The following is a 14,405-nucleotide window of genomic DNA, read 5'->3' as shown; positions in this document are numbered from 1 at the left end:
TCTTGTGCAATGAGTGGGTAAGTGGCTAGTTAGTGTAATTCGCATTCCTTTTTCATTTTGCTCCTTGGTTAGTGCTCGAGCAAGTCCTTTTTGCTGAATATTCAACAAGGAAAAGCCTAAATTGTATTGTGAATTTTCATTTTAATAATTTGAATTTTTTTGAAGAACTCAAAAATTTTTCTTCGTCTTCTCACATATATTTGTTGATATATAGATGCTAATATTAGTGTGTTATGAAGAGTTAAGATCGTCAGGGTCATTGCGATGGTCAGTGATGAGGTATTTCGATATCATATTGGAATGTGAGACAAGAGTCATGGACCTCTTTATAAGAGTAAGATAAGTCCCTTTCTCTAAGGCTCAAATTTTTTTAGGCGTGAATCTTGGGCCACATCCTCATCATTAGCGTCACCTGTGGGAATGTAGCCATGCACTCAACTTCCCAAGCCCTTTGTCTCTCGAGGAGCTGTAACGAGGAATTAAAATCCTACATTGAAGAAATACACACTTTCATTCGGCGTTTTTCAGGGTAAAATCATATAGGTTGAGTTCAAAAAATACAATATCTCTTGACGAGTTTTTTTTTTTTATTGTGCGAGACCACATCCTCATCGTCAGTTATAGACAATAATTAGATAGCCAATTTTCCATCATGAGCTCATTATTTGGAGGACAAACGCTCAATCTTGTAATTCGTGATTAGGGATTACTCTTGATGAAATTCCTCAAACATAATCATGAATTGCTAGAGAAGAAAAAGAGCATAAAATGGCGCGGAAAACGTGTGATATTATGTTAGTCGAGCTGAGGCGGGGAATGAGTCTGACGCGAGAATCCGCCCAGCTCAACTGTCCCCACTGACTGACTGACTGATTGCGCTCTTCCTCATTCGCTCGGCCTTCTCTCTCTCTCTCTCTCTCTTCCCCTCAGGAGTTCCTCGTTTCGTTTCTTCGCCGCCTCTCTCTCTCTCTCTCTCTCTCTCTTCCCCACTGTTCTGTGGCCAGCTGCTCTCTTCCTATGGCGGCGATCGATCTCTCCTCGAGAATGTCCCTCTTGAAGCCCGACGGCTCCGGCGCCTTCGCTTCCGCCTCCTTCGATCGCCTCTCCTCCGTCGGAAGCGTGACGGAGCTCTTCCATGCACCCAGTGGCTGGGCTGCCTTCACTAACAAGCACCGAATCGCCCCCGTCCGATCGATGAAGGTGACGAAAAAGAGCGAGACCCGACGCGTCGCTTCGCATAATGGGCCCCTGACAGCTGTGAGCTCTCTCTCTCTCTCTGTGTCTCTGATGTTCTGTGTTGCTCGTAATTTGTAGAATTAGACAGTTTCGTTTTCTTTGAACCGCTTGCACTGAGGATGTGTGCGTAGAATTTGGGCAGTCGAGGTCTTCGGAAAGTTCGGATTTTCGAGGTTGTAAAGGGTCCTGAATCCAATAATCTCTGAGCAGTCTTAACAGTACCATGCCAAAGAAAATAAAATTGTTCGGGAGTTTGACTTATTAACTGCTTTTCCCTGATTGAAACTCATCATAGCAGAAGCGAACGTGTTCATGATTTTGTTCTTTGGGGGTTAACAGTTATTGCTCTTTCCTCTTTGTTTAGGTCCCTGTTTTATTATGACTTCACTGTTATTGTTAGTGGAGCCCTCTGTTTTCCCTCTTCTACTGAAGTTTGTTCTTCCTATGTTTTGTGTCTTGGTTTAATCAAAGTTGTCAGTCTTGTTGGAAATCTCTCCTTAAATTACTCTTCAAGCTTCTCGACGAGACACCTCAGCTTTGTTGTAATATTGATGAAACTGAGGTCGAGGCTATTTCATTATGTTAGAACTTTATTGTGGCTTGTTTCTTATAATTTCTAGTCTTCGTTTTTATTGGGTTGCCTGCGCCGCTAATTCAAAGAGACCCATCCCCGCATGTCTACTTAATTTTAGGTATGGTTTATGTTTATAGCCTTGACGAACACGCAAAGCCTGGAATGTCTTCCTTTTAATCTGATAGTCATGTTCTAAACACCTGCTGCAATGTGAATACTACAGGACAAGATAGAGTACCCTTTTGACATTGAATCCGATGGCCATCCACTTGGGCAGATGAGAGTGCGTCCCAATGCGTTGAGAAAGACGAAGATAGTGTGTACTATTGGTCCATCCACAAGCTCAAGTGAAATGATTTGGAAGCTTGCAGAAAGTGGTATGAATGTGGCGCGTCTCAATATGTCTCATGGTGACCATAGCTCACACCAGAAAACTATAGATCTTGTCAAGGAATACAATGCTCAGTTCCCAGATAAGGTTGTCGCCATAATGTTGGACACCAAGGTAGGTTATTGGTGATAATTATTTTCACTTTCATTTCACAAGATTCTGTCTTTCCTAGTTGAAAATTATGTAATGATTCTAGCTACTTGATTGTAGGCTTCAATAAACACACTTTGGTAATTCGAATATTTGACTTTCTTCCAGGGCCCTGAAGTGAGAAGTGGAGATGTACCACAACCAATTACTCTTAAAGAGGGACAACAGTTCAACTTCACAATTAGGCGAGGAGTCAGCACAGAAGACACTGTTAGCGTAAATTATGATGACTTTGTTAACGATGTGGAGGTCGGTGACATACTTTTGGTGGATGGTAAGTTTGTCTTCGTCCCATATAAGATATTTATTGCAATTGCTCTTTTAGCTTTTTGAGGTTTAGTAGAAATGTTATTCTGACCTGATGTACCAAATCATTGTCTAGATTTCTGATGTGATGTGTTTGGTTCATGTGTGGGGATTTGAGAAACGATTTATTTCTCAATATAGAAGCAGGTGCGTACTCTGTTTCAGTAGAGAAAAATGAGAGGTTTAGATGATTTTGACTTACATGAGTTTTCCATTTACATTCTTAAGAGTGAAGATGGAAATGACTGGTGTCCTAAAAACTCAAGACTTATCTGGAAGGAATTTTCACCTGTGTCCCTATGTCTCTTCAACAGAAGTTGCCAATGATAGATCCCAGTCTATGAGATCCATGTATTCTACTGCATATTTGAATGTTTGTTAGCATCCACAATTTTGAAGGGTATGTACTTCATCAATATGATTAAATATAGAACGGATGTTCCCAAGTATATACTGATTGGTCCAAAAATTTAATTCCTGATTCCATGTTTGATTCTATTTCAAAGAGATTTATCTACTACATCTTTTGGTTGTAAAACTTAATGTTTACTCTACTACTTTGTTATAGGTGGAATGATGTCATTAGCTGTAAAAGAAAAGACAGCAGATGTAGTCAAATGTGTAGTAGTTGACGGTGGGGAACTAAAATCAAGACGCCATTTAAATGTCAGGGGCAAAAGTGCAAATCTTCCTTCAATAACAGGTGATTTCTTTTATAATATTTTCTCAATGATCTTTTGTGATATTTTCTCTGAGTAATCTTTAATATATTACCTTTTAAATGGAGCAGAAACTTTCTTTTTGTGTTTGATTTGCACTCAAATCATGCAGATAAGGATTGGGAAGATATCAAGTTTGGGGTAGACAACCAAGTCGACTTCTATGCTGTTTCATTTGTTAAGGATGCAAAAGTGGTGCATGAGCTGAAAGATTATCTAAAAAGTAATACGTCCAACTTCTCAGGTTTCTTGTTTTACTATTATATTGTTTTCATGGCTGTCTGTTCTTTTCCTCTTCACGGTCTCAATGGATGCAAACATCTTCTGCAGGTAGCAATGCAGATATTCATGTAATTGTAAAGATTGAAAGTGCCGATTCTATTCCAAATCTGCAGTCTATTATCTCTGCCTCTGATGGGGTTGGTTTCTATGACTTGCTAAATGGACGTTCTTTCTTTTGCACCGTGTGAGTTGCAAATCTTTGCCTGATGAAAGTGGTATCTTGCTTTCTTCTCCATTTCAGGCAATGGTTGCTCGTGGAGACCTCGGTGCTGAACTTCCAATTGAGGATGTTCCACTATTGCAGGTAACTTGTGTGCAAATTTATGCAACATCTTAGGTAGTATTATTTGACATGCATAACATACAGCATGAAAAGAAGATTTGATGGTTGCCGCACTACTGCAGTTAATTAATACTTACCGAAGGTAGGTCTAAAGCAACAGCGAATAGCTTAATGTATATGTTAATGGAGTGGAGATAAGGATAAGAATGACAACTTACTTGTCTAAGACAGGAGGACATTATCAGGAGGTGTCACAGTATGCAGAAGCCAGTGATTGTGGCCACCAACATGCTGGAAAGTATGATTGACCATCCTACTCCAACCAGGGCTGAGGTTTCTGATATTGCAATTGCAGTGAGGGAAGGTGCTGATGCAGTCATGCTCTCCGGTGAAACTGCCCATGGAAAGTAAGTCTATGAAACATATAAAGTATCCAGGATGTGCTCAATGGATGTTCGATATTCTCTCCTAACAGTAAATACTGTATGGGAACATACAGAGGAAATCCTCCCCTGCATAAGTTTTTCTCATCAGTTCAATTTGTGTGAATTGCAGTTATATTCTCACTCTCTTATCATCAGTAATAAGTTCTTTCTTCTGAAAATTTGAAAACATAATGCAGGTATCCTCTAAAGGCTGTCAAAGTGATGCACACAGTGGCACTTAGAACTGAATCAAGTCTATCTACTAGCATCGCTCCTCCAGCTAAGTCCAGTGCTCATAATGTAAGCTCACTAGTTTACTATCTTATCTTCAATGATATAGCTCTTACAGATTGAGGTTAATGCGGAATAGACAATTTAGTAGATTTCAAGTGAGAATGAAGGGGGAGGGGGTTGGCTTTATAATAGTAGAGATCTAATTATTGATTCACCATCTAATGACTTTATTTATATGTTTTGGCAGAGTCATATGGGTGAAATGTTTGCTTTTCATGCTACTACAATGGCAAATACGCTCAATACACCCATCATTGTCTTCACAAGAACTGGATCCATGGCTATACTTCTTAGCCATTATCGGCCTTCATCAACAATTTTTGCCTTCACAAATGAGTGAGTTCATCAGATCCCAGTAAAATTATTATGAACTCTTTACCAAATGCATCAACTTTCAAAAGATAAGCTCAGAGATCCTTTGTTTCTTATTTGGGAGTCTGACTCTCTTCTGTTGAACATCATAACTAATTGGATGTTTAGAATGGTTCTAAAGATGAGTTTGTGTTTCTTAGCCTAAAAACAACTTGATAGGTTGTCTAAACTTGTTCCCAAAGTTTTCTCAAAAGGTATGTCTCCAAAAGCAAATTTAGAAACAGACTTTCCCAACAAACCACCACACTTCCACCACCACTTGCTCCTCCAGTCACCGACCTCTACCTACTATTCTTCTGTCACGAGCACCAATTGCAAGATTCCGGAGACCAAATATTGGTTTTAAAAAACATCTTGCAAAGTGAGCTAGAAAACCTGTGTAAACAATTCTAGTTTTTACAGTACAATCTTGAACAACCCCTAAGTATGACACTGAAGATAAAAGTTGCTACTGTGCAGTGAAAGGATCAAGCAAAGACTAGCACTTTACCATGGTGTCTTGCCAATACATATGCAGTTCTCTGATGATGCAGAGGAGACCTTCTCTCGAGCAATCGAGCTTTTACTGGTTAGCGATTTTCTGTGCACCTGATCTTTATCTGTTTTTCTTTATTAGATTGAATGTTATCTGATGATAAGAGCATTTGGTACTCTAGGAGAAGGGGCTGATAAAGGAAGAACAGTATGTAACTCTGGTTCAAAGTGGGGCCCAACCGATCTGGCGCCGAGAATCTACTCACCACATCCAAGTTCGTCAGGTCCAAGGTTGATTTAATATTTCGCTCTTACGAACACGCTCTCTTGGGACCAGATGCAGCTGCTGTTGGTCGACAGTCGAGTGATTGTCTTCAAATTTTTAGTTCTCCATATTTATAATTCTTTGTAGTGAGTATGAAATCAATGAGTTTTGAAGAGTATAGGAACCTGAAAACCTTTGCCGCTTATTGTCACTTCGTACTTGATAATTTATATTGCCCGGAATGTCTCCAAGGAGATTATGAAGTCATTATTGATGATATATTACAAGCTGTCTCCTAAAACTTCTTCTTTTTTGCTATATAAAATCTCCATCTACGATACCTTAGTATGATGAAGTATTTCATTGGGAAATGCTGCCGGTTTTACATGGTTACACTTTGTCCTTGTCCCTCCTGCTAATTCTTGGAGGGTCGAAATGTTTGTCTGGAAGCTGATTGGACTTAAGTGTAACTGATCAATTACCAGTTGCTAATTCTATCAGCTGCAGGACAAGGTGATTGATAAGTTCTGTGTGATAGCTATGTAGCCCGGCAGACAAGAGGGTCGAAATGTTCGTCCAGAAACTGATCAGGCTCTGCAGGTCTCGAAGTGATTGATAAGTTCTGTATGTATGCCGTGTAGCCAGGCGAGCCAAGAACAGCGGCTCCGGACATGTAAATCTAACATGACTTATACAAGTTTGGCACTGAAGAAATGAGTTCTGTATCTTGAGCAAATAGCTAGGGGCCGAGGAGGGTTGATGTAAATGACATTCAAGCTTCAACCAAACCAACACATACTTGAAGAGATCTCGGTCGGGTTCTGCTAGAAGAAAGCATAAAGAGAAGGTACAGTTAGTCGTTAGCTGTCCGGAAGTCTCTTAGAATCTTACAGTATTCTCTTGCAGCAACCCGCCTCTCTCCCCGTTCTTATTAATTTAAGCCGGGATTACAGCCCTCCGACCGAATAGATCATAGATGGTTAGACATCAAACTCGTCTTCCTCATCTTCTTCCTGTTCGCATTTTCCTTCGCGTTTAATACACCTGTACCACTTTGCACAAGCTATGTACACCACTAGATCTATGGTTGTGAGAGCTGCTAGGAGGAAGTAAAATCTGTCGAGGTGGCCCCTGTTGAGGTTCCCAGGGATCCACCCGGGCATGTGGTCCTCGGTAGAGATCTTCATCACCATGGTCACGAGGAGGCTGCTAACGTAGTTCCCGAGTGAGATTGAGGTCATGCAGAGAGCACTCCCAAAGCTCTTCAGCCCGTCCGGTGCCTGTGCATTGAAGAACTCGAGCTGCCCAACATACATGAAGACCTCGGACGCTCCAATGAAGGCGTACTGCGGAACCTGCCAGAAGATGCTCAGTGAGCTCGATCCCTCACAATGGGTGCAAGACTTCTGGGCATACTTGAGCCTGTAGCACTCGACAATCCCTGCGGAGACCATTGCTAGTACTGCGATCACGAGTCCAATCCCCATTCTCTGTAGCTCTGTGAGCCCCTTAGAGTCTCTCTTCCTTAACCGACAAGCAAGAGGATCAAGGACTCGCCGGTACAGGAAGATGAACAGTGCCACACTCAGGATATCAAAGCTAGACATACTCGCTGGGGGGATCCGGAAGTTGGAGATGGTTGTTTTCATGGCGGCACCTTGCTCCACGAAGAGGGAGGCCATCTGCGTGAACACGACTGAGTATATGATCGTGCAGAGCCAGATAGGGAGCAATCTGAGAATGCACTTGACTTCTTCAACTTGGCTAATCGGGCAGATCAACCACAGGCTCGAACTGCCCTGTTTCTGGTCCTGTAAATCCCTTGATGTAATATAGGCCGCTCTATCCAGGAACCTATATTCACATATGCGATCATTAGTTGTTGTGAGATTAAAAGTCGAATTTTGTACTTTGAGCTGCTAAAGTTCAGGAATGCAAATGCATTTTTCCCGCAATCGTATTTAAGCTTTTAGCTCATAAACTTACTTGAACCCGTGGGTGTGGAGCATCTTTCGGCTGCCATTAGGAGGGCAGTCCTTGCTGTCTTCGGCGTACAAGCCCTTCCCGCCTTCTGGCATTTGAACTCTCCACTTCTTTGTTGCAGCAACAAGCACTTGGCAAAATCGAGCAATCGGGTTCCCACTCGGCCTAAAGTGCCGATACCGAGTACTCCCCATAAGGAAGAGGACCAGGGCTGCGAATGCAGATCCGGCAGAGACCCAGAACCCGAGGGCCCACATCCCTTCGTCCTCGAAGTAGCTCAGTATGGTGTTTGAGAATAGGGACCCGAGGTTCAGCGACAGGTAGAAGTAGCTGAAAAAGGCCACCTTCGAGTGACCTTCCCTGGGGTCTTCCTCGTCGAACTGGTCTGCTCCGAAGGTGGCAATGTTGGGTTGGTAACCCCCATTGCCTAGAGCAACGAGATAGCTGGAGAGGTAGAACATCCCGACTTCAAGGCTCGAGTGGGAACCGCACGGAGTCTGCTCGTCCCCGCAGCCTCGTGGTCGGATCAAGAACATGTACGATGAAAGTGACAAGGACACCAATCCCTTCAATTCAATCACAGCAATGCGTCAATTTATGTTCCATTGGTGATGTGATTAAGCTCGACTGGGATTTCGGTTTATGGTACTTACTATGACAAAGATGACTTGGAAAATAGCACAAGTCTTGTATCTTCCCCAGTAGGAATCACTCAAAAACGCGCCGACTAGAGAGAAGATGTAAACCGTTCCCGTCCACTTGCTCACACTATTAGCAGCATCAGCATTGTTCTGGCCAAGCACCCTCGTCAGGAACAGCACCAGGTTTACCCCGACTCCGAAGAATGCTAAGGTTGCCAGTCCTTGGTTCACTGTTCCAGTCCACGATCCACAAAGAAAGTTACAGCTCAAGAGTCAGATCTCCAGTCACAAAAGAAGGTAAAAAGTCATCGAAAAGTATGACAAGAACTTTAATTCGAAATAAGGAATTTGCCGACAATTTAGGCCGATTACGGCTGTCTGCAATGGTTACACATGTGTTCCGATATCTAATCTCGGTCGTATCTGTTTGGAGTGATTTGGGACCTATTTGCTTAAACATAGTGAGTATTTGTATGTGGAAGAGGAGAAAGAGCGGGCCATGCTTTCCCAAATGAAGAGCAGATCGGCATCAAAATCACATGGCAAAAAGAACTTAAGCAAGTCGAAGATGTCCACGTTTTCTTCTTACTTCTATCTGTTCGCATGTTCTGTGGCTCTGATAGATCGAGCGGTAATTGGTTTCATCTCCTAGTAGAACACGAAACTCTTGTACGGATCGGAAATTGCTCTCCACCTGAGGACCGAATCCGAATGCGGAAAGGCTACAACCCATATGATGTTATGCATGTGCATTTGATTATGTATGTATAGAAACTCTGACAAGTACATGCTGGGAGTTCCCTGAGGTTTGATTGGTAATGCACATAAACTTTAATTAATTTGGGCATTCTTTTCATGCTTTGAGGATCCTAAGGAAAAAAGCCATCTTTTCTGTTTCCTCAAACTGGTGATTTCTCTTCAATGATGGTCATGCTACTAAAAGAGAATTGACGTGGTAAAATATCAATGTAATGATGCGTAAAATGGAAGAAATTTTATCCATCGCAAATTGGAAAGGCATACACAGGAATTTTAACACAAATCCTTTTCCCGATTCAATGGCGACAAAGTCGCGTCCGTCCTCAAGTCCATCCCTTGGCTATAACGCAAGCTATTACCAAGTAATTAAAAATCACAAAGAAGGTTTGCAGTGTTCCAGTGTTCTTTCCCCTTTTTTAATGGATTTTGCTTGAATTACTCATCAAGCTGGGCAACAAAAAATTGTCTATATACATGACATGTCCGATTTCAAGCAATTGCTGGTTAAATATACTTTTTATTTTGTAATTTCTTCCAAAAAGGTCAATAAATATTTTGATATCACAATTGAGATACGTGAATCATAAATCATGGTTCATGCTAAATGTAAAAACTGTGGATCCGATGGTTAATGCCTCTTGCTGAATAGCGTCAGTCCATTAAGTCGAGCACACTCGTAAATAAAACTCTTTGTTTGATTTATTAAAGTAGTAAAAGTAAAATTGCAACTCAACTAGTGGCGTTTGGCTTATTCTATGGAAAGGCAAGGTATTAAGTGCGTCTATGCCTAAATAATTTCTATTTTTGAGGTGGAAAAGAAAAAGAAAAAAGAAAGAAACGAAAATTCTTAATTGTGTTTTTTTTGTTAATCACCTAATAAAGCACGACATTTATACTTTTTTTCTAAATATAGTATAACATTTGAAATATAGTATAGAAAGACACGTCCTTCGTATTTTTTCCTAAATATAGCACGACATTTGAAGAGTAGTACAGAAAGACACGACCTTTGTACTTTTTTTCTGAATGTGACACGACTTTTAAAAAATAGCATAAAAATGCATGACCTTCAGGTTTTGTTGCGCATTTAGCATAACATCAATTATTCCGTCAGATTGTAACGTTAACAACTAATGATATTACGTGACACAATATGATTGGACAAGTAGACTTCACGGGTTTTTATTTAATTAAAAAAAATAAAAAATAAAATTAAAAGAAAAGAAAGAGTATTTAACTTAATAAGAGGAAAGTGGGAGGGGGGCGATGATAGTGACTATACCACCGGTGGCTACCATCTCCTAATTGGGATCGCCGGCTGCAACAGGTCCAATTACGTAGGTAGTGACCGGGAACCCACCGCCGGTGATTTTAACCAGTGGAGGTCGGTCTGTGGCCTCATATTCCAGGGAGGGGGCACGTGGCACCAACCGAGTTCAGCAGAGGGAGGGGACGGGGGCGAGGAGGATGACACATAACGTATCCAGCACGCCCTCCTCGTTCGGGCGGGACATTGCATGTTTCTTCTTCCTCCTCTCTCTCTCTCTCTCTCTCTCTCTCTCTCTCTCTCTCTCTCCCTCTCCCCACTCATGTCATCATCACTTGCGTTCATAAGCTTACTTCCCTTCCCCTGCATGCTCCTAAAATCCAGTCGATTTCCCCCCATATTCCGATTTTCCCTTGGACACATTCTATTCCAACACTTATGAATCCCGGTCAAGTGGGTGCCGTCGAAGGCCCTAGAAACCGAGCCTTCGGACGTACTTATCGGCACTCCGTATATTCTTAACCGCTGTGTGAAATCTTATTATAAGCGATGCAAAGAGTTTTATAACTGGATCAGATATATGGAGCAGACATGTTCGCCTTAATAAAACTAGCTTTCACGCTCCGTTTATCATAAGAGATCTGATCCGATCAGTTAGGACGTGTTTTCTTTTTCTAAACCCAATTTCAGTTTACAATCTTTGGAACAATTTATACAGTAGAAATGCGTTAATTATGTGTACCGATACCTAATTTTTTTCGGTTAAAACACGTTAATTATGTGGTACTAATATATCTAATTATGCCAACAATATTTACGCTAGAAGTGCGTCAATTATGTGTTGTGTACTACTGATACCTAATATTTTTATTTTTGGAAAAATATAATTTTTTTTGGGTGAATGGGAAAAAGATAAATTAATTACTAGCCGTCGTAGCCCCACCAAGAATCTATTGCACTAACCAGATCTCATCTTCCCTTTCTCTCCCTCTGGAATTTGGTATGTGTTTTTTGCGACCATTAGAAAAAATAGTTATAGTTCATAAACTCTCTCTCTCTATCCACTTCTATACATGTTAGATATTGAGTTTTATATAATCACCTAACTGTGTGATACTCGCCGAATATTTTCTCATCAACCTCATGTGAAGACAACTCCAAACACTTGTTTTTGGTCTTTTCATGCCAAAAGGCCACACGTTGTTCCTCATGTGCTGTACCATATTGTCATTTTCTCCATATAGCCTAGCCATCTCTCTTCTCTGCACTTCTTTTTCTGGCTGTGATAGCTTATCGAACATACCACCAAGGAATTAAACACAGAGAGAGCAAAATATCCATATAAACATATCCATATTGATCCCTTTTTTAATATCAAAGAAAAGGAGAAAAAGAAGGATGATCACGTGACGAAGCGAAAGGCCGGATATGCAGACTCATTGTGCGTCCGCTTACTTATCGAATTAAATATGGTTTCCAGATGAGCTGGCCGCTCGATCCATAGGTTACTGATGTGTACAGTGTTACGGCGCAAATGTGACGAGTTTAACGGATTTTGTACTCATTATGATCATGTCTCGAAAAGGAAATGCTTCATTAACTAATCATGTTGCAGAATAGATAATAATAAAATGAAAGGTTAAGTCTCATAGTAAAAGTGAGAGCTATACATATATGGATTATATATATGTTGGCAAGGACATTAGAGAGCTTACACAGGACGATAGCTCCAGCAACCCACTGCCCTGTTTTGCCCTTGATCGCAGGTTGTCCCTTCCAATCAACGGTTCCATCAAGGGTGTTCTCTTCTTTCTCCCCTTTGAAATTACCCTGCAGGATTCCACGCACCATTATCAAACTGCCATACACGTGATCAGGGTCGTTTGGAATTCAGTCATCACAAAAATGCATGCAGACACAAATATCGATCAGCACTGACGGACCAACGGCACGACACGACACGGTATTGGAGACAGACATTGATATATATATATGTCTCTTACTGACCTCCATGCACACTTCTAAGCAGGCCATTGATGAACCGAGGTTATTGTATCCTTTTGGAAGTGTGTTGATGAGAGAGCTACTGATGAATGGATATGGTGAGGAGAGGAAGAAAGAAGTTGGGGAAGAAAGGGAAGGGGCTGGCAGTGAATATATAGAGGGTGAGTGGATGGGCTGGACGGTGGAGATTTGGGGGGGTACGTCCACGTGGCCAAATCTTCCATGGAACATAAAGGTAGAGCGGTATGCTCTTTGTTTGGACATAGAAAGTGATGGGAGATGGACTTATATGAACTCTCAAGTATGTAAGATATATGTTTGCTGTTTCCAAATTGCAATATTAAGAAAAGAAGTAACTATTTGCCATCCAATATAACTTCGAAATTCTTATCGCGATCGCTCGAGGATTTAACACAAGTGGTGGAACGACTTGTCCTCAACTGTAAACTCGGAGAGGTGCCTGAGTGGATCCTCTATTGACACGTAGCTCGGGTGTAAACTTGCCCATAGATGCTGATCTCACTAACAGTGGAATGATGATGTATCTAGGCACAGCGGAATCAACTTGGAGTCATCATGGGAAGAAATTGAAGGCTGATAATGACGACTCAGAGGTGCAAATTAACTTCCCCTTAAAATGACACATGAAATGAAAGGGATCATATGTAACTATCATAGGTTGATTCAAACGATTTGTTACTTATTCCTCTTAAATAAAGTTTCGGGTTCGAATCTTGTGAATGAAGAAAAATTCATAGCTTTACCTTATTAGTGGACCGACCCGGCTCGAACGGGATTAGTCGGAGGCCTAAGTGTTTCTAGTATCAGGGTACACAGAAAAATGGCTCATATGTAGTGCAAGAGCACACTTTGTCGCTCAGGATTCGAGAGATTTTGAATTCAATTCTCACCAACAAGTTTACCTGTGCTATTTTAGTTAAGTTATTATTTTTTATATTGGATTCAAGAATCTCCTTTATTATCGAAAAAAAAACACAAACCAATAAGAGTTGATTCAAGCTGTTCGACATTTGTTCCCGTTAAATAAGGTCTCGGATTCGAGTTTTGTGAATAGAGAAAATCTTTGATTGGGAGAGTTGTACCCCTTAATGAGTTGATCCGACTTGACTTAGATTAATCAGAGTCTGTTGAAATTTTGAATATCAAGGTACATAAAAAAAAAAAAGAAATAATCATTTTTTTGGGTGCTTGAGATTTCAATTTTTGACAAAATGAGCCACAGAATCTCCCCATTACGAATTTCCACAGGTCATTCTCGAGTCCAAATCACATGGAAGATTATGCCCTTATTTCAATGACTGATAATATTATCATATTTAAATAGTAAAAATCGCATAAGACTATATATTATGATAAGATTTTTGTACAGCTACTTGTCCAATTTAAGTATAACCGGTTCGTATTAATTTTGATTAACTAATGATTACTTGTTACATTATTGGCTGTTAATTTTGAATTAACTTATGAAAACTTAATGTCCACGTGCATATATAGATAATCATAGTGTTGCTGGTGCCTTTGTCTCAATTCTGTATGAAAAGCTAAACAAATGCGTTTCACTTGATCGAAAAAAAAAGAAAGGAAATTTAACACTCATGCATGATGCATGTAGCGAATCATCGTGCAATCTCGAATGTGTGGAGTTGATTAAGCTAGGTATCCAAATCCAGCACGTTGATTCGAACCTAGAGACTCTTTTCATTATTTTTCAACGTTGGTGCTCTATTATTACAAAGATGATTGGATTCGAACAATTAACGCAGGTACCCCAATTTCATTTGACCGACAAAGCACAATTATAAGCTACAAAAAACAGTTTGCTTCTCAGTGGGAACAAAATAAAATGGCATTACATTCCCTTTGAAGATAATTGAGTTATCACAGCCTTAATAATACAATCTTTAATCGCTTTATACCTCAACTTGTTGTCTAGAGGGGACATTCGATATCCCCTTTCTT

The 14,405-nt window shown here is 40.6% G+C and overlaps 2 protein-coding genes across 4 annotated transcripts; one reads left to right on the top strand and one right to left on the bottom strand.

Moving 5' to 3' along the window:
• Window positions 1–822: 822 nt before the first annotated feature.
• LOC116201704 (pyruvate kinase isozyme G, chloroplastic) lies at window positions 823–6,050 on the top strand. 2 transcript variants are annotated; one of them, XM_031533085.1, is made up of 12 exons: window positions 823–1,257; window positions 2,034–2,315; window positions 2,460–2,625; window positions 3,226–3,360; window positions 3,489–3,620; window positions 3,707–3,795; window positions 3,900–3,962; window positions 4,173–4,348; window positions 4,564–4,666; window positions 4,848–4,996; window positions 5,492–5,600; window positions 5,689–6,050. In XM_031533085.1, the coding sequence occupies exons 1-12, from the start codon at window positions 1,018–1,020 to the stop codon at window positions 5,800–5,802; spliced, it is 1,758 nt and encodes a 585-aa protein (XP_031388945.1). In that variant the 5' UTR covers window positions 823–1,017; the 3' UTR covers window positions 5,803–6,050. The 2 variants fall into 2 exon arrangements, with proteins under 2 accessions (XP_031388945.1, XP_031388953.1); XM_031533093.1 differs by having other exon boundaries at window positions 824–1,257; window positions 3,489–3,599; window positions 5,689–5,997.
• A 330-nt stretch (window positions 6,051–6,380) lies between these two features.
• On the bottom strand, window positions 6,381–12,569 carry LOC116201695 (protein NRT1/ PTR FAMILY 7.3). Of its 2 annotated transcripts, XM_031533063.1 has the most exons (5): window positions 12,429–12,569; window positions 12,137–12,251; window positions 8,408–8,625; window positions 7,758–8,320; window positions 6,381–7,625 (listed from the first exon to the last, which is right to left on the bottom strand). In XM_031533063.1, exons 1-5 carry the CDS (start codon window positions 12,453–12,455, stop codon window positions 6,752–6,754), a joined length of 1,797 nt encoding a protein of 598 aa, XP_031388923.1. In that variant the 5' UTR covers window positions 12,456–12,569; the 3' UTR covers window positions 6,381–6,751. The 2 variants fall into 2 exon arrangements, with proteins under 2 accessions (XP_031388923.1, XP_031388932.1); XM_031533072.1 differs by lacking the exons at window positions 12,137–12,251; window positions 12,429–12,569 and adding an exon at window positions 8,985–9,920.
• Between the last annotated feature and the right edge of the window lie 1,836 nt (window positions 12,570–14,405).

The sequence above is a fragment of the Punica granatum genome, chromosome 1 (assembly GCF_007655135.1).
Source record: "Punica granatum isolate Tunisia-2019 chromosome 1, ASM765513v2, whole genome shotgun sequence".
Lineage (NCBI taxonomy): Eukaryota > Viridiplantae > Streptophyta > Magnoliopsida > Myrtales > Lythraceae > Punica > Punica granatum.
This window is presented reverse-complemented; position numbering and strand designations above follow the sequence as displayed.

What these genes read in the sequence shown, in the direction of transcription:
- LOC116201695 (XM_031533063.1), bottom strand. Translation starts at nt 12,455, where the DNA reads ATGGCCTGCTTAGAAGTGTGCATGGAG. An exon ending in TGCTGGAGCTATCGTCCTGT is followed by an intron (nt 8,626 to 12,136) that starts GTAAGCTCTCTA and finishes GGACTGGAACAG; the next exon opens with TGAACCAAGGACTGGCAACC. An exon ending in CTCCACACCCACGGGTTCAA is followed by an intron (nt 7,626 to 7,757) that starts GTAAGTTTATGA and finishes ATGTGAATATAG; the next exon opens with GTTCCTGGATAGAGCGGCCT.
- LOC116201704 (XM_031533085.1), top strand. Translation starts at nt 1,018, where the DNA reads ATGGCGGCGATCGATCTCTCCTCGAGAATGTCCCTCTTGAAGCCCGAC. An exon ending in TAATACGTCCAACTTCTCAG is followed by an intron (nt 3,621 to 3,706) that starts GTTTCTTGTTTT and finishes CATCTTCTGCAG; the next exon opens with GTAGCAATGCAGATATTCAT. An exon ending in GAGCAATCGAGCTTTTACTG is followed by an intron (nt 5,601 to 5,688) that starts GTTAGCGATTTT and finishes TTGGTACTCTAG; the next exon opens with GAGAAGGGGCTGATAAAGGA.